A 17,169-nucleotide genomic window follows, 5' to 3' on the forward strand; every position below is an offset into this window, starting at 1 on the left:
TTGTCACCTCTTGCCCCTTTCCACCTCCCACTTTTATCCATATACCTTTGAACTGTCAAGGCTGCTAAACATTACTGTCCTGGGACCATAATTAAGTCCATGAAGTTGCTACTTAAAGGTGAATAGTGGTTTATGTTCTGCCTCAGTCAACAACGCATCTCGGAGCTGAATAGACCTCTATGATTACATTGCCCATAGTGTACAAACTTTTGTTCTCCCTGGACTACTTAACCACTACCTTTCTTTTGTTGTGTGATTAGCCTACATCAAAGCTTTTTTTTTTTTTTTGAGTTGGGAGTCTCACCAAATCACAAGCTGGAATGCAGTGGTGTCATGATCTCGGCTCACTACAACCTCCGCCTCCAGGGTTCAAGCGATTCTCCTGCCTCAGCCTCCAGAGTAGCTGGGACTACAGGCGTGTGCCACCACGCCCAGCTAATTTTTTGTATTTTTCAATAGAGACGGGGTGTCACCACCTTGGCCAGGCTAGTCTCTAACTGCTGACCTCAAGCGATCCTCCCACCTCGGCCTCCCAAAAGTGCTGGGATTACAGGCATGAGTCACCGTGCCTGGCAGCTTTTTCTTTTACACCTTCCATTAAATCAATTCTCTCACAATTTAATGTTCCCAGGATCTCTCCCTCCTGACTCCGCTAATCTGGCCGCATGGGTGGTGCATGTCTTGGGAACCTCCCTTCTTCCTCTGCTACACATCACTGAACCCCAGCCCTCACCTTCCCCGCTTCTGTCTACCCTCAAACAAAAAGACAGCAGTCGTCACAGGAGAGTAACTTTATATTCAGTACAAATGTTTATTTTTGCAATGAGAACTGCACAAAAAAAAAAAGAACCTTTCGTATATAAGTGAAAAGTCTATGAATTCCCTTCTACAAATGTCTGAAGTGTTTAATACAGCTCTCAGATGCACTGACATAATTATTGGCCAAGCGATCCCTGCATACAGTACAGTGGGGGCTTGTACACACCTCTTACTCTGGTATAGGACTAAGATTTCTAGTACTGTGGGAAGGGTTGGGAAATGGCTGGAGAAATTAAATAGATCCCAGTTCTAATTACAACCCAGTTAGAGAGACACCCATCAGGGAGGTGTGGAGAAGGCCATGGCAGAGTTAAATCTTCAGCAGGAAGGTGCAGAGAAAACTATCCAGCTCAGCAGTTGGACCCAGCCTGGGGAAGTGTCTGAACAAAACAAGGAACAAAAATGAGGGGGTGGGATGAGATGGAAGAAACCCCAAAGAACCTAAATACGTCACACTTGAAGCGGCACAGTGGTATATGAGGAAGTGCCTGAGTGGGCAGGGACATCGAGGAAGTGGGGGGCCTCTGGCTGGATGCCTGAACCACACCCTCACAGGGAGATTTGGCAGATCCAAAGACAATAAAGGACCTTTCAGGTCAAAAAGAGGGGATGTAGGTTAATAAACAGTGCTAGAAATGTTTCAGTTTGTCTCTGCATACATATAAATTATATACTTGTATCTTACATCTTAGGGGCTCTTCTTGGCCGTCACCCGTGCCTTGTGGCTGGGGCATGTGCGTACACAGGTGGGCACACAGGCAGGGTGGCCACCTGTGGGCTTTCTGGGACAGCAATGTGCACGCGTGTGTGTATATGCATGGGGGGGTTAGGATTCTATTTCGGGGGATGTAGACTTATCTAAGAATATCTGGTTAACCCTGAGCTTAAATGAAAGGAGGAGTTAGGTTGAGGCAGGCAAGGTGGGAGAAGTGGCCCAAGACCTTTGGTGAATGGGGGGACAGGATGGAGTAGAGTGGAGGGAAGAATACTGTCTGGAGTTTGGCCAGGGTTCTGCTGGAGTACACCCTCCACCTTGGCCAGGGTCCACAAGGATGGGTACTGGGCTCTGCGTCACAGCTTCAGCTTGGGGTGGTTGGTATGAGCCTGCATGGCTCCTGCCCAGGGCAGACAGGGACAGGTCACAGGAGAGGGGCTAGGTAATCCCTGGCGGTAGATCCTGTACAGAGGTGGTCTGGGGTCCAGGGGGTCCCCTGGGCCTAGCCTAGGCAATAGTTCACAAAGAAATGTCAGGGAGACGCCAGCATTAAAAAAGAGAGATGTGTTTATTCCATGATCAGTACAGACCAAATGCATATTCACCGTATGAAAGTCAAACCAGTCAGTGACTCCAGAGTTTGGCCAACACTGAGGCACCAGCGTCATGGTGTAGAGTGGGTTCTCATGGCACGCGTAACCTCACCAAGGGCTCCAATTATAAAATTAAAAAAAAAAGCATGGGCAGGAGCGGCCAGCTGGTCAGGGCTGGGCGCCAGGTGGGGGAGTCTCAGTCTGTGGCGCCCCCAGGGTCTGGTGCCCACCTCATCCCTTGGCCCTTCCTTTCTCAGTGTTAAAAAAAAAAAAAAAAAAAAAAAAAAAAAACAACGACAAAAAAACCCAACTCAACAGATCTGACATTAAAAAACAAAAAAGCCAACAAATGGGTGGGGGGGGGGGGAGGGGAAGGAAAAGAAATCGCAGCTTTCTGGTTTTATAATTAAAAATAGACTAATAAAGTTTGAAACTGAGTAAAATATAGGCGGATTTTTTTGTGTTTTGTCTTTTTTGTGGATTTTTTTGAGCTTTTTCTTTTTTTACACCAGTTTGGTGGAGTCACCAACAAACTTCAAACAAAGATATGCCAACTATGTTCACTATACAGTACAGCCACGGTCACACACTACCCACAGCGCGGTGGCAGCCGCTGCTCAATGAGGAGACGATCACACCATTTCGGAGATAAGCAGTGCCATTGTGTCTGGAGGAGAAGAGAGAATTAAAAATAAAATAGAATTCAACAAAAAATATATATAGAAAAAAAAAAAAAAAAAAAAACACAGGTGGGAAGGAACTGACTTTGGTTGGCGGCCTCACTCCCCGGCCGAGGGCTACCCACACAGGACAGTCGCCTCGCTCCGGATGCCATGGACACACACACCTCCACGGCACTATTCCCTTTTGCACAAGCAAACACTTACAGAGAGCGGCTCTCAATTAAAGGCTTGTGGGGGAGGGTCGGGGGGGTCTGTTCAAGGCAAAGTCAGTGCCAGCGAGGGGGTGGGCTGGCCTCGCCCGCTTCCAGCCCACGCGGGCCTGCCCTGGCCTCCTGGGAGGGGGCGGCGATTGCTAGGGTGTGGGGAAGGACTCCTGGCGGGCAGGACGTCACGAACGTCACGTTCTTGGGGACAGAAAACCAGTCACGGTGGCGGCAGCAACGATGTCCTGTGTATACTGTGTAGACATTTGGCGGAGAGAAGGGCCTCTGCCCCGCACGTGGGGATGCAGGGCTTGGGTCCAGCCGGCACTTGCTCGTAACAAGGCGTGCGCTGAGCGGACGTCCTGTGCGGGGTGGTGGGTGGCGGGACGTCTGTCCGACCGGCCGTAAGGCAGATAGGCTCTGCAATCCTCAGCTGCCCGTCAGGCCTGCCCCGGGCATAGCATGCAGGAGGGCCAGGCCCTGAGGCATCCCCTGGCCGCTGCTCCCACCTCCACCGCCGCCCCTAACACTATGGAAAGTCAATGTTTTGCCAGAAAATCAAAGTCAAAAGCCACCTAGGTGCGCTCAGAAAAGATTTTCTTCAAATATTGACAATAGATCACTCTGGAAATTCATGTCAATGGTAGCTGCCATCTGGAGGAGAAAGGAAGGAGTGAGTCAGGAGGGTGACCTAGCCACCCTGCAGCTCCAAGTCCTCACACCCACTGCCCTCCCCAGGGCTGACCCCTCACAGCGCCCATCCCGTTCACACACAGCACTCAGGCCCCTACATCTGAGCCCAGAGGACCGCACGCTGACCAGCAGGGCCTGGGCTCCCCTGCTGCCCCTCCCTGTCCAGTCTCCAGTACCCCTTTCCCAGCTCCCCCAGGAGCTAACCCTTAGGCCAGGGTCCCCACCAGGCCTCCAGACTCACGGCTTCCCGGCGTCTTCGCTCCTGCTCCCGCTTCCGGGCCAACTCCCTCTGCTGGTCCAGCATGGACTGGGGCTGGGAGCTCTGGGCCTGGGGGGTGGCAGCGGCAGCCACTGCAGCCGCTTGTTGTTGCTGCTGCTGCTGCTGCTGCTCCTGGCGCTGCTGCTGCTGCTGCTGCTGCTCCTGGCGCCGGCGAGCCTCTTCATGGGCCCGCCGGGCCTGCTCCAGCGCATCCTCATCCTCTCGGCTCCTGGGCAGAGGGTCCCAGTCAGCCTGGGGACTGGTGTGGCCCCAGGAGTCCCCATGCCCCGCCCAGAGCCCTCGCCCACCTCATGCGCTCCTGCCGCAGCCGCTCCTTCTCCTTCTCAGCGTGCTCAGCCTGAGCCTTCAGGGCCTTCTCACGCTCCTCCTTCTCCCGAGCAGCACGGCGAAACTGCTCAAAGCTGTCGCTGGATGACTTGGCTGTGGAGGAGGGGGTTGTTGGATGCTTCTGCACTAGGCTGGCCCAGGAGCCCATGTTCTTGATTTTCAGGTCCTGCAGAACAGAGAGGTTGGGGTGGGTGAGGGGTCTGCTGTGCCTAAAGGGCATAGCAGGGGGCATGCCCAGCATGGCACCTTCCATGGCCAAGGGGCAAACGACACCCATGGACCTCCATCTCGACCTTTTTGGGTGCAACCGGAGTCTTCGGCTCCTGTTTCTGTTTGTCCTTGTCAGGGGCCCCCGGTGGCGGTGCGTTCTGCTCGGGGGGCCGGATCACAGGCCTCCCGACATCCACAGGCTTCATCTCCGGCCCTGGAACATAAACAGCCCATGGGCCCAGGCCCACGGCGGCGCATGGTCCACCAGCCCCACAGCAAGCTCACGTCCAACATAGGCCTGGGGACCTGAGCCCTGGCTGTGGGCGGACAGGGCACTCACGCTGGGGCAGATGGACGGGGGCCTTGATGCTCTCCGGGTGCTTGGGGGGTTCCGGCCGCAGCGAGGGGCTGAAGGGCTCACTGCGGATGATGGGTGAGTGGATCTTCTCCTCCTTCACCACCACCAGGGGCTGGGGCTGGACCACGGAGGCTGCACGCAGCTCCTGGGATGGCACAGGCACAGCAGCTGGTGAGGTGAGCAGGTACCCCCGGCCCCGGTCCACGCCTGGCCCTGGAGACTATGGCCCAGCCCTGCCCGTTACCTGCTTCTTAGGCTGGACGTTTTGCTGGGGTGGAGACTGGTGGGTCAGGCTCTGGAACTGTGACATCTGGGGGGAATGTATCATAAGCGGGGAGGGGGCTTCGCGGAGGTGACCTAGGAGAGGGGACAAGGAATATGTCAAGGGGCTGGCTTAGAGCTGCAGGCCCTGGGCCACTTGGGCCCTGAGAGAATTGTCAGGAAGGAAAAGATGGGCTGGACGGAGAACCTGCACATGCCACCCAGGCCCTGGGACAAGGGTCCATCAGTTCAGCTCAAGAAAGTAAAGACCCATGCAAGAGACTGGGCCTGGTGAGGACATGACCCCTCCCCCAAAGGGCTGAGTGCCCTGTGTCCCCCTGCACGTGGGTAATAACTCAGTGTGCAGCAGGGCTTTCTGGAGCCCTGTGGCACCAGTCCTGGTGTTTGACCCTCCTGTGTGCATCAGAACCATCTGGGATGCTGTGGCAAACACAGATCCTGACACATGTGGGCTTGGCAGGGCCTGGGCCCTAATACTTTTTAACCCCACAAAGCTCAGCCTGGGTTCCTGGCCCACTTGGATGACAGCAGGGGGTGCAGGACTCACTCCTGAGGTTGGGGATGCTCAGGACCCTCCCCATGGTCCTAATTCCCCACTCAGCCTGCACGCCCCACAGAAGAGGGAAGCCTGGAATTGGCCTCCACCTGGGCCGAGTGGGGAGCAGGCAGAACAGGGCCTGGAGCTGTCTCTTTTTGGAAACAGACCAGCCTGCCACCTGCATCCAACCCAAGGCTGGGAAGGATCCAGTAGCCACAGGGACTACTGGGCTCTGAATCACAGTAAGCCAGCACCTCGGGACTGCGCAGCTGGAGGAGCTGACTCCTGGCCATTCAGCACGTGGCCTCTCTCTGTTGGAATCCCTGCAGGCAAGGGGCCTCACCGCCCATTGACTAGCTCCAGCTCGGGACAAGCCACACTGTCCACAAAGGAGGTTGCCTCTCTGCAATGCTTTTGCTCCCAGCCTAGCCTCACGCCCATCTCCTTCCACCGTCTGCCAGCACAGGCACCCTTGGGTTCTCCAGGAGTCCTGTTGGCTGGAGGCACCTATTTTCATAGGCCTGGAGCAAACCACAATGCCCCAGGTGTGGTAGATTCTCCTGCCTCTCTAGAGCCAGGACCCACTCCTAATGCCAGAAGACATTGCAGCTGCTTGGAGCCCATATGGTGGCCAGGCCCACCCTGTCCCCGCAGCCCACTGCCCTGTGTGGCTGGTTTTCCTGGCCTTGACATCTCCTTCAATTCTAGCACACTGGGACCACTCTGGGCACTGCCATCTCCATTCAGTGCTGGAGGGCCCCAGGTCTGGCCCGCCAGGGATCCACAGGCACACGACTGCAACAGCTTCCCACCCACCCAGGGTGGGAAGCCTTCAGCACCTGCTGAGTCTGACCTGGGCAACAGTAGGCGCCGGGGGCTGTGGTTTATAGAAACCACCCGCCTGCTGGTGGGTTCAGAGGGTGGCTCACGGATGGCTCCTGAAAGCTGGCAGGGTGCCCAGGGATGCCTGTTAAGTCTCTCTGGGAGTCTAACAACTTGGCTTTTGGCCCGAAGCTCCCAGCATGATCCCAATCCACACTCCTCTTGATGCCCCATCCTAGCCTGTTGCGGCTCGAGTCAGGGTCAGGGACCTAAAGGAGAGCTGGCTGGAGGAGACCTGCCTCAGTCCTGGTAGGCGCCCGGTGCACCTGAGTGCTGGCTCTAAATGCCTTGCATTCCGTCTATTACCCCCAACAGGAGCCTGGCCCTGCTTCGTGTGAGAACAGGCACAGCCGCACAGCTGCGAAGCCCAACACCAGTGTTTCCCGAGGAGGACAGGCAGCTGTTCCTGGCTCAGGACACGCAGCGATCCACTTGGCACCTGGCAGCTTTTTTTTTTTTTTTTTGAGATGGAGTCTCAATCTGTCACCCAGGCTGGAGTCCAGTGGCACGATCTCAGTTCACTGCAACCTCCGCCTCCCAGACTCAAGCAACTCTCCTGCCTCAGCCTCCCGAGTGGTTGGGATTACAGGTGCCTGCCACCACGCCTGGATAATGTTTGTATTTTTAACACAGACAGGGTTTCACTATCTTGGTCAGGCTGGTCTTGAAACTCCTGACTTCAGGTGATCCACCTGCCTTGGTCTCCCAAAGTGCTGGGATTACCGGCGTGAGCCACCGCACTCGGCCTGCACCCAGCAGCTTTTGTTGAGTTAGGAGTAATCACAGGCCTGCCTTGTTGCTGCTTGCAGGTAGCACCTGGTACACGCCCAAGACAGACAGCACCATCTACACTGTTGAGGCCAGGACCCTCCACCCTAACCCTGCAGCACCACATCAGGAGGCACTGACCAGAACGTCCCCTGCCAGAGCCAGCCAGGACATTTTGGTTACTGACACTTAAGTGCCCAGAAAAGGTGAGAAGGTGTGGCCTGACCAATGCTGTCAATGGGAAAAGGGTGGCCTGGACTGGACTGGAGGCTGGGAACAGGTGACGAGGACAGGTCCCGGGCGGGCTCTGAGCTGCCTCTGAGCTTCCAGCGCAGTGCTCCCCACCATGGTTCTGGCTCTCCCTGAACTTCACTACTCACTCTGCTTTCTAAGTTAGCTGCTACCTGTCTGTGATCACTGCCTCTTGGAAGCATATCCTGACCCCCTCGAGGTGGATCAGGTGCCTCCCCTGGGCCCCTAGCTTCCCCACCTAGCGAGAAGTCACCTAGCATTGTCGTGCTCCTGACTCTTAAGTTCTAAGAGGGACGAGAGGGGCCTTATTCTGGGCGATCTCGACTCACAAGCAAGACAGACACCTGATGAAACACGCTGCAGAAAGCACCAATGACCCTTCCAGGTCCCCCTCCAAACAGCCAGACTTTGAGGCTCAGCTCTGAACCCACTGCAGCCTAAAGCATGAGTTAACCCTTCTGGCTTCCTGAGGACAAAACTACAGGCCCAGCACCAGCCTCCCTAGAGTCCACAGGTGAGGGCCACTTACCAGTTGAGTAGGGGTCCGACTTGTGGTGCCGGGGTGAATGGTGGTGCTGGATGACTTGCTGAGGCTTGGCAGGCTGCGGTGGGGGTGGCTGCTGGCCTGGGGGCTGGTGGGGGGGCTGCTGGCCCTGGGGTGGTGGGGGCTGTTGTATGTGGGTGGAGAATTGCATGGGCTGCAAGTGCACGGGCCGTGGAGGGGGCTGATGCTGCTGCTGGGGCGGTGGCTGGGGCTGGGGTGGCGGGGGTGGTGGCGGCTGCTGCTGCAGCTGCTGCTGCACAGAGGGGTGGGGTGGGGGCGGCAGGGGGGGCGGGGGCTGTGACTGCACCTTCACGGAAGGGAGTAGCGGCGTAGGGGGCTGCACCTTCTGCAGTTGCTGCAGGTACAGCTGCATCTGCATGGAGGTGAGGGGTGGGGCAGGTGGCTCTTCATCCTCCAGCAATACTTGGGGCGGTTGGGCCATGGGGGGCTGTGGGAGCAGGGGTGGTTGGGTCAACGCTGGTGACACGGCTGGGGGCCGGGCGGGCTTGGGAGGCAGGGCAGCGGCTCGGTTGCTGGGCCGTGATGGCTGCTGGGGCAGTGCGTTGTGCAAAGCTGGAACGACACAATACCGAGGCGGTGAGGCCTGAGCACCTGTGGCCCCAGCCTGGCCTTTCTGCTCCATCCTGACCTCATCTGGACTCCAGTGGCCTCCTACTGGCTTCCCTCAAACTGGCACTCCCTCCCCACCTACCGTGGTCTCCCACAAACTCCAGAGCAGCAGCCAGCTTCCAGAGAGGGCTTTAGGGCAGTGTCGTCCTGCCCTATGCTGTGTCCCCAGTTCCTGCTCCCCATGCTCACAATGGCCCTTCAGACCTCAGTGCAGAGCTTGGTCCCTCACTTGCCCGGCCGTTGCCCAGGCCCCCAGGAAGGTGGCCCTGTCCCCATATCCCCCAGGTGAGTGCTGTCCAGGTTCCACGGGAGGAATCCCATTGCATGAGTGCACCTCCCAACCCCTGATGAGAAAAGCTACAGAGGGGTCGCAGCTCTTCTCATCTAACATGACGCCTGGCCCAGCAGGAAAAATAAGTCAAAATCTAGATTGTTACTCAAATGATCTCAGGTGTTTAAAAAACAAAAACAAAAACAAAAATCTTCTGAATCAACTTGCAAGACCTGTCTTGAAGCATCTCCTTTAACTTCCAAGATGGCCCTGAGAAACCGCGGATCTTCCCTCTAGAGACCAGAGCCGCTGAGGCTAAGCTGCCGCCCAGCCAGAGTACTCAGACACCACATAGGCGAACCGAGGCAGGAAGGGGTCTCAGCCCACACTGGGGTGGGCCACGGCTCACCTGGAGGAGAGACCACCGCGTGCTGGTTGAGATGAGGTGGAGTGCTGTGCTCAGGCGGCTGGGGCAGGTGAGGGGGCAGCTCGGGCTGCGGCAGGTGCAGGATGGGCTGGGTGAAGTGGCCGATAGGGTCAAAGACGCTGCCTGGGAGCTGGGGCTCCAGGACGGGCACCTGGGTGGCAATGAAGGGTGGGGGCGAGGACTTCATTGCCGGGGCTGCCTGCTGAGGCATGGATGGTGGGGGAGGTGGGGGCGGCGGCTGCTGTTGCTGCTGCGGAGGTGGAGGCGGTGGGGGCTGCTGGGGAGGCGGGGGCGGCTGCTGGGGTACAGGAGCCGGGGCCTGCTGCATCTGCTGATGGTGGTGATGATGGTGCTGCAGACAGAAAGACAGACAGACAGACAGGCTGATGTCAGGCAGGCAGAACCGGCCAGGGCCAGACCCAGTTTCCCACATAATGGAGGATGCCCCCTGAGCCCATGTACCTTCTTCTGCTCCCTCCCGGGGTGCCCCTTCTTTTTTGACTTCGGAGCCATCTCTGCAGAGGAAAAGAGAAGGTAGTGAGGCTCTGGGGGAGGTGGTGAGTGAGCTGGCCTTGGATAGAGAAAGAGGAAAAAACAGGGCACGTTCAGGAGGACCAGTGACCCTGAGAGAGGGCAGCCGGGTTCGAAGCGGGATGAGTTGGTCATCACGGGGGAGGGAGAGACATGCGAGGCATCACCTACCCACTTGGCTTGCTGTTTTTCCTAGCAGGGACTGTGCCTGAAAAAGCCTCCCCTGCCAAGCTTCAGATCACCACAGCCGCACCGGAAGCTGAGAGCTTGCCCAACGCCTCCCACTATAAAAGGGTCAGTCACTCACTATAGGGACTGAGTGCATGGCCTGGACGGCAACCTGCTCAGTTTTCCAACAACTTGTGATGGCTGCAATGGTCACATTCATCTGACAGTTGAGAAAAGAGGGGCTCTGAGAAGGGAGGAGACTCGTCTAGGGTCACATGGCTAAAAAGCAGCTTCACAGGGGCCTCCAACTGCATGGCCCTCTGAGGCCCACTCCTTTCCATTCTCCAAGGGGAAGCAGAGAGGCTCAGCTGGGGCGAGAGCCACAGGACGGTGAGGAACATATCGGCAAGGGAGAATGTAGAGAGCCCACTCCAGGAGGAAAAAAAGAGGAGCAGGCTGGCCCCCTGGGAATGACCAGCAACTAAAGAGGTAGGTGGACCTCAGAAGTCCCTGCTTTGGGACACAGTCACCATGCTGCAGACAGAAGGCGGCATGTGCCCTCGCTCCTGTGGGCTGACAGCTTGGCACCACAGGGGGGTGGATGGGTCCAGGGTGTGTCTGCCCCTGCAAGGTGTACTCAAGAGCCAGCATGCCCACCTCTGTCCCCACCCCAGAGATTTACACTAAGGGACTTTTGCCAGCTGGATGTCCCCTCACCAAACATGGATGGTGTACAAGCCCCAGTGGGGGACATGAGCCCTGGCCAGTGCTCACGGGCTGGCAGGTCATACAGTCGCCAGCCACCAGATTGGAGGCCGGGCCCATGATATGGCGCCTTTTGGATTCCTGTCACTGAGAAGCACTTCATGGCACTGCCTGGCTTTGCCTGAGCTCCTTGCCAGGGTGCTGCCTCTTGCTGCTGGTGTTGGAGGACACATGCTTTGCCCAAATCGAGGCTCCTTCCACTTGGATCTGCTTCGTGGAGGGCCACGCTAAGCTTCTGTGAGGCTCGTGGCCCTCAGTGCAGCAAGACACCAAAAGGGATGGGGAAAGACCTTGTGCCCTGTAAGAGCTCACCACTCCACACGAAACAAGACACGGACACAGACCTCAGCAGCTACAGACACACGTCCTTGTACAAATGACCAGGGGCTGCAACTGGGGACACAGGGGAACCTGGGGCCCCACCTCAAACCTGCATACAGGGCTCAGGACGCTCTGGGTCAGAGTATGACATCTGGTGAGAGAGAGACTGTTGTGGGTGAGACATGCCAGAAGGGAAAGCTCGGGTAGATTTGCAGAGTCAGGGCAACAGGGAGTCTGACTGCTGTGGTGCAGCGGGGAGGAACACTGGCTGCAGAGGTTGGCGGCCACAGGACCAGTGAGACCCTGCACACTAGGGAAGCAGGAAGAAAAGGCCACGGCTTCTCTCCCAGCACTAATCCCAGTGTGAGGAGGTGAAGGAGCCATGGTGTCTGGGGGCATGCTGGGCATACCTGGGAGGGGACCTGGGGCAGGAGGCGGAAGGTAGCGGGAAGCAGCAGGGCCACCGTGTGAAATCTGACTAGGAGAAGCCTCGGGGATGTGTCCAGATGCAGAGTTGAGGGAGAAAGTGTGAGTGCAAGGGAAGGACATGCTGGGGCTCGCCTGTTGTCTTGTGGCCTTGGAAGAAACCTTGTTTTTTCAGTTGTAAAAGAGGAATGGCCACTCTAACCCCTCACAGCCTGCAGGCTGTAAGCAAAGGCCCACAGGAGGAGATGTAGCAGGGCCTGTGGGGATTCCAGGGGGCATGTCTCAGCTGCCTCGGAAAGGCCACAGGTAATATCCTAGGGACTTGTCTCCAGGGCCCCTTGCAAGTGCTGGGGCCCCCAGGCAAGGCAGGACTAACAAGTGGGGGAGAGGTGCACGGCAGACCCCCAGGACCAGATGACTAAAGGGGCTGGTGGTAGAGGTAGCCCCATCTGGCCCACGTGGTCTGAGCCTTGTGTCGGAGTTACCAGTAAAAGACAAGACAGGAAGTGCACAGCTTCACAACACACCAGCCCCAAGACACCCCCACACAAAACTCTCTAGAAAGGGTTACATGAAGATGGCCTCAAGTACGGTGTGATCTTTATTCCATGACAATCTTCAACTCAACACAAATTTCATCTTTACATAGGATGGTAATTGTACAAAGAAATAAAATGTTTTTTAAAAATCCGATTAAAACACTGATTCCGCCCACCCCCCAGCCCCACTCCAATGGAGGAGGCAGGATGGAGGGTAAGGTCAGGGCAGAGGAGAGGAGTCCCCGCCTGCACTGAGCGGCCGCCTCCCGCTCCTCCTCAGGACCCACAGCCAGCTGGTGCGTTGAGGCCCGGCTGGCACTTCCTGCACAGGAGGCTGCCAACAAGGAGAAGTGAGTGGGCACTGTCCTCTCTGGCTGTTCCTGGGGCACCAAGCACAGGTGACAGCTTAAGTCTAATGTGCTTTCAAGTTCAACAAGCCCTGAGCGTTCTCTGCCAGATGGAAGCCCCATGGGCAAGAACGAGAGGGTCCCTGGACAGTGAAGTTGAAAGGACCCTGGAGGAGAGCTGGCCTGTGGCTATGGCCCATGTGCACTGTGTGCGCGCGCATGTGTGTGTGGGGGGCAGGGGCAGCATGCAGGCCTGACACTGGGAATCCAGGCTGCCATTTGGTCCAAGAAAGCAGAATCTTCCCAGAAAGACAATGCCAGCAGCTCCCCAACTGTCCTGTGGGAATCTGGGCATGAAGGCTCTCCCGCCTGCCCCCGTCTCAGCCAGGCGGGGCTGCAACAGGAACACAACAGGCGCAGGCCAAAGGGCAGCTCAGAATAGTTTGTTTGGCAAACGGAGCTTGACTGGAAGCTGGATGCCCAGAGAGGATCAAGAGCAGCCCAGGAACTCCTGAGCATCAATGCAGGCCCCAGGAGGCTCTGGTGAGGCCAGGGCCAGCCCCTGCTTCCACAGCAAATCTGGGGCAGTTGCAGCTGCTCAAGCCCAGGGAGCTGAGGAGAGCTGCCAGGGCTCCCACACCGGTGGGGAGCCGGCACCCGAGGGCTTGCCCATGGCGACAGCCCACTTCCAGTTTCAGAAGAAGGCAGGCCTTTAGGAAGCACCCACAATCTACACTTTAAAAAAGGAGAAAAAAATGAAAAGCCCCTGAAACGCAGATGCAGTTCCTTAGGGGACTTTTCATGTCAGGCAGTTTTCTGCTGAGATGCTGGATTTGTGACCAAAAAAGGGCCGGTATTTATTTTTAGAGCAAAAAAGCCTATTAGTGCCTCTGGGAGGGCTTGGATGATGTGGCCACCCTCGCGTGCCCCAACCCCAGGGGCTGTCGTTATTCTAAGGGACTGAAGACGGGAAAAATGTTCACACTGTTAACACCAATCAAAGGTGTCCATGGGGCAGTCCCTGAGGGTCTGTGACACCCTCTCCAGTCCACCAGCCCAGATCCGCCCCCCTAGAGGAGGTGGGTGGGGTGAGGTGGGGTTGGGGGATGATGGGCCCAAGGCCCTTCACCAGTGCCTGCCCGGCAGGTCCTGCACACTGCAGCCTGGTTCCAGGAGGTACTTTCCCTATGTGACTTGAGAAGAGGGAGGCCAAAGAAACTGGGGAAATGCCCGCCAGGCAACTTAAGCTTTTGGAAATGCACGGGAACAATGGAGACGGAGGAGGAAAGACTCCAAAAGGCTTAGAGTCAGCGGTGGCTCGAGCCTTATAGGGTATCAGTGAGAAACATGCTGTGGGAAGAGCCTCACTGAGCCCTCCAGGATCGAGAGGCCTTGCCTCTAAAGCTCCCACTCCTTATCTGGGACAGCTCTAGAGGTCAGGGTGTTCTTCTACACACTGAACAAGAGCTCTCCTGGACTAATGTCACTGCGAGGTTCAGGAGGGAAGTAGTTAGGGTCCAAAGTCCCAGAAAAAGAGGGATGGGACAGAGAGAGAAAACATACTTGGGGTCTGGCTTTGCACACAGAGCAGCACCACATGAATGCATGTGTGGGGGATTGTCATCACCCTCCAGGAGATGCCACCCACCCAGAGGACCCCAGAGGACCAGGGAGGCTTGGCAGGACAGCCAGGCAGTCTTTACACAGGGAGGCCCAGGCTGCTGGCCAGGCAGGCAGCCTTCCCGAAGGCGGGACTAGGCGTGTGCTGCTGGACATGACTAATCCACCCCGGGGGACAGGCCCAGGGCTCTGAGGAATTCCATAACTTGATGGAGTCCTGTCCCTTTCACGGAAGAAAATGGACTTAAGCTATAGCTTGCTGGGAAGGAATCTGGAACTGAAGACCGTTTTATTAAGAGTCCGTGTCCAATGATTAGGCAGGACCTACGTAGAGGGAGAGAGAAACCAGTGTGAGAGAAATGGTGTGGAATGTACCATTTAAGTCACAAGAACAGAAGAACTGCAGACCGAGCCAGCCTCCTGCACCCTGGTGGCTGATGGGCACAAGAACAGCACTGGAGACTGGAGCCCTGCCCCGTGCCTAGCTAACCATAGGTAGGGACAGACCCACCACCCCCTTAGAAAGGTCACAGAGGCAGAATGCATGAGTGCCTCGGAAACCACCCCCAGCCTGTTCAGCTTCTACAGAGTGGCTTTGGCCCCCACTACCAAGCTCCATGAGTGCCCTGCCTGCCTGAGTGCACGCCGGCATTTCCTTTACTGACCTCAAGCGGCTTCTTTTGAATTTGAGTGGTGCCCCTGCCCTGTCCCACCAGACAGGTATGGCAAGCCAACTAGGCCCCTGCTGACTTTGAGCTCATCTCACATCCAGGGGCTGCGCACTGTCTATTCTCAGGGAGGCAATGCCAGCCCTTCCGCCTGGGTCCCCAAGAAAGGAGGTACCAGAATGCAGGATCCCCAGTGGAGGGGAAAGAGCAAACAGCCTCATTTCTGCATTTCTCCAGATCCCCCAAACAAAAAGTTCAAACTCTATAAAAAGCAGAACCTATTATATACACTGTTGAAGAGGAAGAAAAAAAGAAAAAGAAACACATTAAGGAATAAAGTCTTGTCCTTTCTTTCCTTTTCTGGGGCATCCAACATGGCTCCCTGGACCAGGGAGGGGCGCTGGGCTTGTTCCCACCCACGCAGCAGAGCAGATGCCTCTGCTGGAGTCACGGATGCAACCGACGTGCTACTACTCCCTGGCCCCTGAGTGCGGGCATGGGAAAAACCCGCCCACTGGCGGCCTCTCACTCCGGGCCACATTCCACAAGGCTCACCCTCACCCGCCCATGAAGCCCCAGAATCCCTCCAGCTGCAAATACTGGGTGTGTAGGGGGAGTCACCTGCCTGTGCAGACGGAAAGGCTACTGCCCCATCTTCAAGTCTCTTCCTATTCCCCCACCTTCAGGGTCCTCACCCTTCCCCTAGGTAAGCGCCACACTGTGGAGGAGGCAAGCAGCAGGCCTGGCGATGCGACTAAGTGCCTCAAAGACCCTGGGGGTCAGGAAGCTGAGGCTGGTTGTGTGGTAAGAACGCCCCATGGCCTCTGTCTGCACTTCCCAGCTCGAATCTTTCCAAAACATCAAGCATTCCTTTTTCCCCTGGAGCCATTAAGAAACACCCACACGCTCCAATCCTGGGAAAAGGAAGCCAGGAGACTAAAATAGCTGGACTGCGCTCCCGCTCCAACTAGAAGACCAGACCAAAGCCCAGGAGGATCTCTCACACCTCCCTGAGACCCTGTCCCAGCCCAGGTAGCTGAGGTGAAGGGGGTATCCCTAAGAGGAATATAAGCTGTGGAGACACCTCGGCTCACAAAGACCTGTGCATGACACTTGGGAAGAGCCAGATGTCAGCAATGTGCCAAGTGAAAGCTAGAAGATTCCTAGGACATGCCCTGCCCCATATGCTGGGCAGACCTAACCCTGCTGCTAATGACAGCAAAGCCACAGTACTGTCCACAGCCTACCTGGGACAGTGTCTTCCTCCAGCCTGATCCCCCCAGGTCTGCAGATGCCCTAGGGGTGGTGGGAGGGGGGCCTACCCCTGCCTGTCACAATACAGAACCCTCAAGCAGCTCCAGGCTTTAGCTGGAATCACAGCTCAATGAAAGACCCCAGCCCAAGCACTAGCCGGAATCAGAGGAAGTGGTAGAGCTGGCCCACTGCACTGCATGCTGCCGGGGCAGAGGGTGGGGAATACATGGTAGCATGGGACCCAGCTGGGAAAGCAGCACCCACCCCCGCCATCCTCCTCCTGCCTGTGTTCCGTGGCTTCCTGAACTGGAGCCTGGCCGCAGAGGACCACTCCATGCCTGCATCAGTCTACAGCATCCTGGTCTATGGAGAGCTGCCAGGAGGAGTGTTCAGTATCACACCCCCCAGCCTCAATCTAGTGACTCTGTTCGGTTTCTTTTGGTGATTCATGTCTCAGGGCCGTGTCAGTGGAACTAACCCCGTAGTATAAGTGACAAAAATAGGCCCTTTCAGGAATTTCGGCTCCAATCCAAATGGAAACACAAGAACAAGGGGGGTTGGGGGGAGCTGCAAATCAATTAGGCCCCAAAATACCAAAGGGAAATAATGTTCCCCCACCCTGACCCACTCCCCCACTAAGGCAGAGCTGCCTGTAACTGGCCATGGACATCAGGGCTGCTGGACTTCCTGGACCCAGGAGAGCAGCTGCTGAAGGAGCTACGCCCCCTCTGCCCCCCGGCCCTGAGAATGCAGAGTCCTGTGCAGGACAGGGCAGGAGAAGGCTGCATTTATTGGTGCCAGGATGTGGATTCCCGCTTCGGGATCTGCCGTACAAAACCCTAGCAGCAACCCCGCCTGAGAGCAGAAGCACCCTGCCGGCCCACGACAGAGCTCACTCAGTGCACGCAGAAGGCAAAGGAAAGCCCCTGCTGGCCAGGACTGCGAAGACAAAAGGGAGCCAGGCAAAACCCAAGGTGGGGAGGGTGTCTGGGAAGAGGGGAAGGCCAGAGCCCAGGCAGCTGCGCGAGTGGCCAGGGCTGGACCGCCACAGCCTG

The 17,169-nt window shown here is 56.8% G+C and overlaps 1 protein-coding gene across 2 annotated transcripts in view; it reads right to left on the reverse strand.

The window, feature by feature from the left end:
* Positions 1-787: 787 nt before the first annotated feature.
* Positions 788-17,169, reverse strand: part of BRD4 (bromodomain containing 4) — a 45,701-nt gene continuing 29,319 nt past the window's right edge. The window contains exons 12-20 of one of the 2 annotated variants that reach the window (XM_025366819.1): positions 9,938-9,990; positions 9,458-9,827; positions 8,133-8,720; positions 5,126-5,238; positions 4,864-5,026; positions 4,607-4,737; positions 4,274-4,479; positions 3,948-4,194; positions 788-3,667 (exon numbers count right to left, since the gene is read on the reverse strand). In XM_025366819.1, the coding sequence (XP_025222604.1) occupies positions 3,599-3,667; positions 3,948-4,194; positions 4,274-4,479; positions 4,607-4,737; positions 4,864-5,026; positions 5,126-5,238; positions 8,133-8,720; positions 9,458-9,827; positions 9,938-9,990 (1,940 nt within the window). In that variant the 3' untranslated portion in view covers positions 788-3,598. Of the gene's footprint in view, positions 3,668-3,947; positions 4,195-4,273; positions 4,480-4,606; positions 4,738-4,863; positions 5,027-5,125; positions 5,239-8,132; positions 8,721-9,457; positions 9,828-9,937; positions 9,991-12,253; positions 14,517-17,169 lie in introns of those variants that run through there. The other variant, XM_025366820.1, reaches the window with a different exon arrangement.

The sequence above is a fragment of the Theropithecus gelada genome, chromosome 19, assembly GCF_003255815.1.
Source record: "Theropithecus gelada isolate Dixy chromosome 19, Tgel_1.0, whole genome shotgun sequence".
NCBI classification, from domain to species: domain Eukaryota; kingdom Metazoa; phylum Chordata; class Mammalia; order Primates; family Cercopithecidae; genus Theropithecus; species Theropithecus gelada.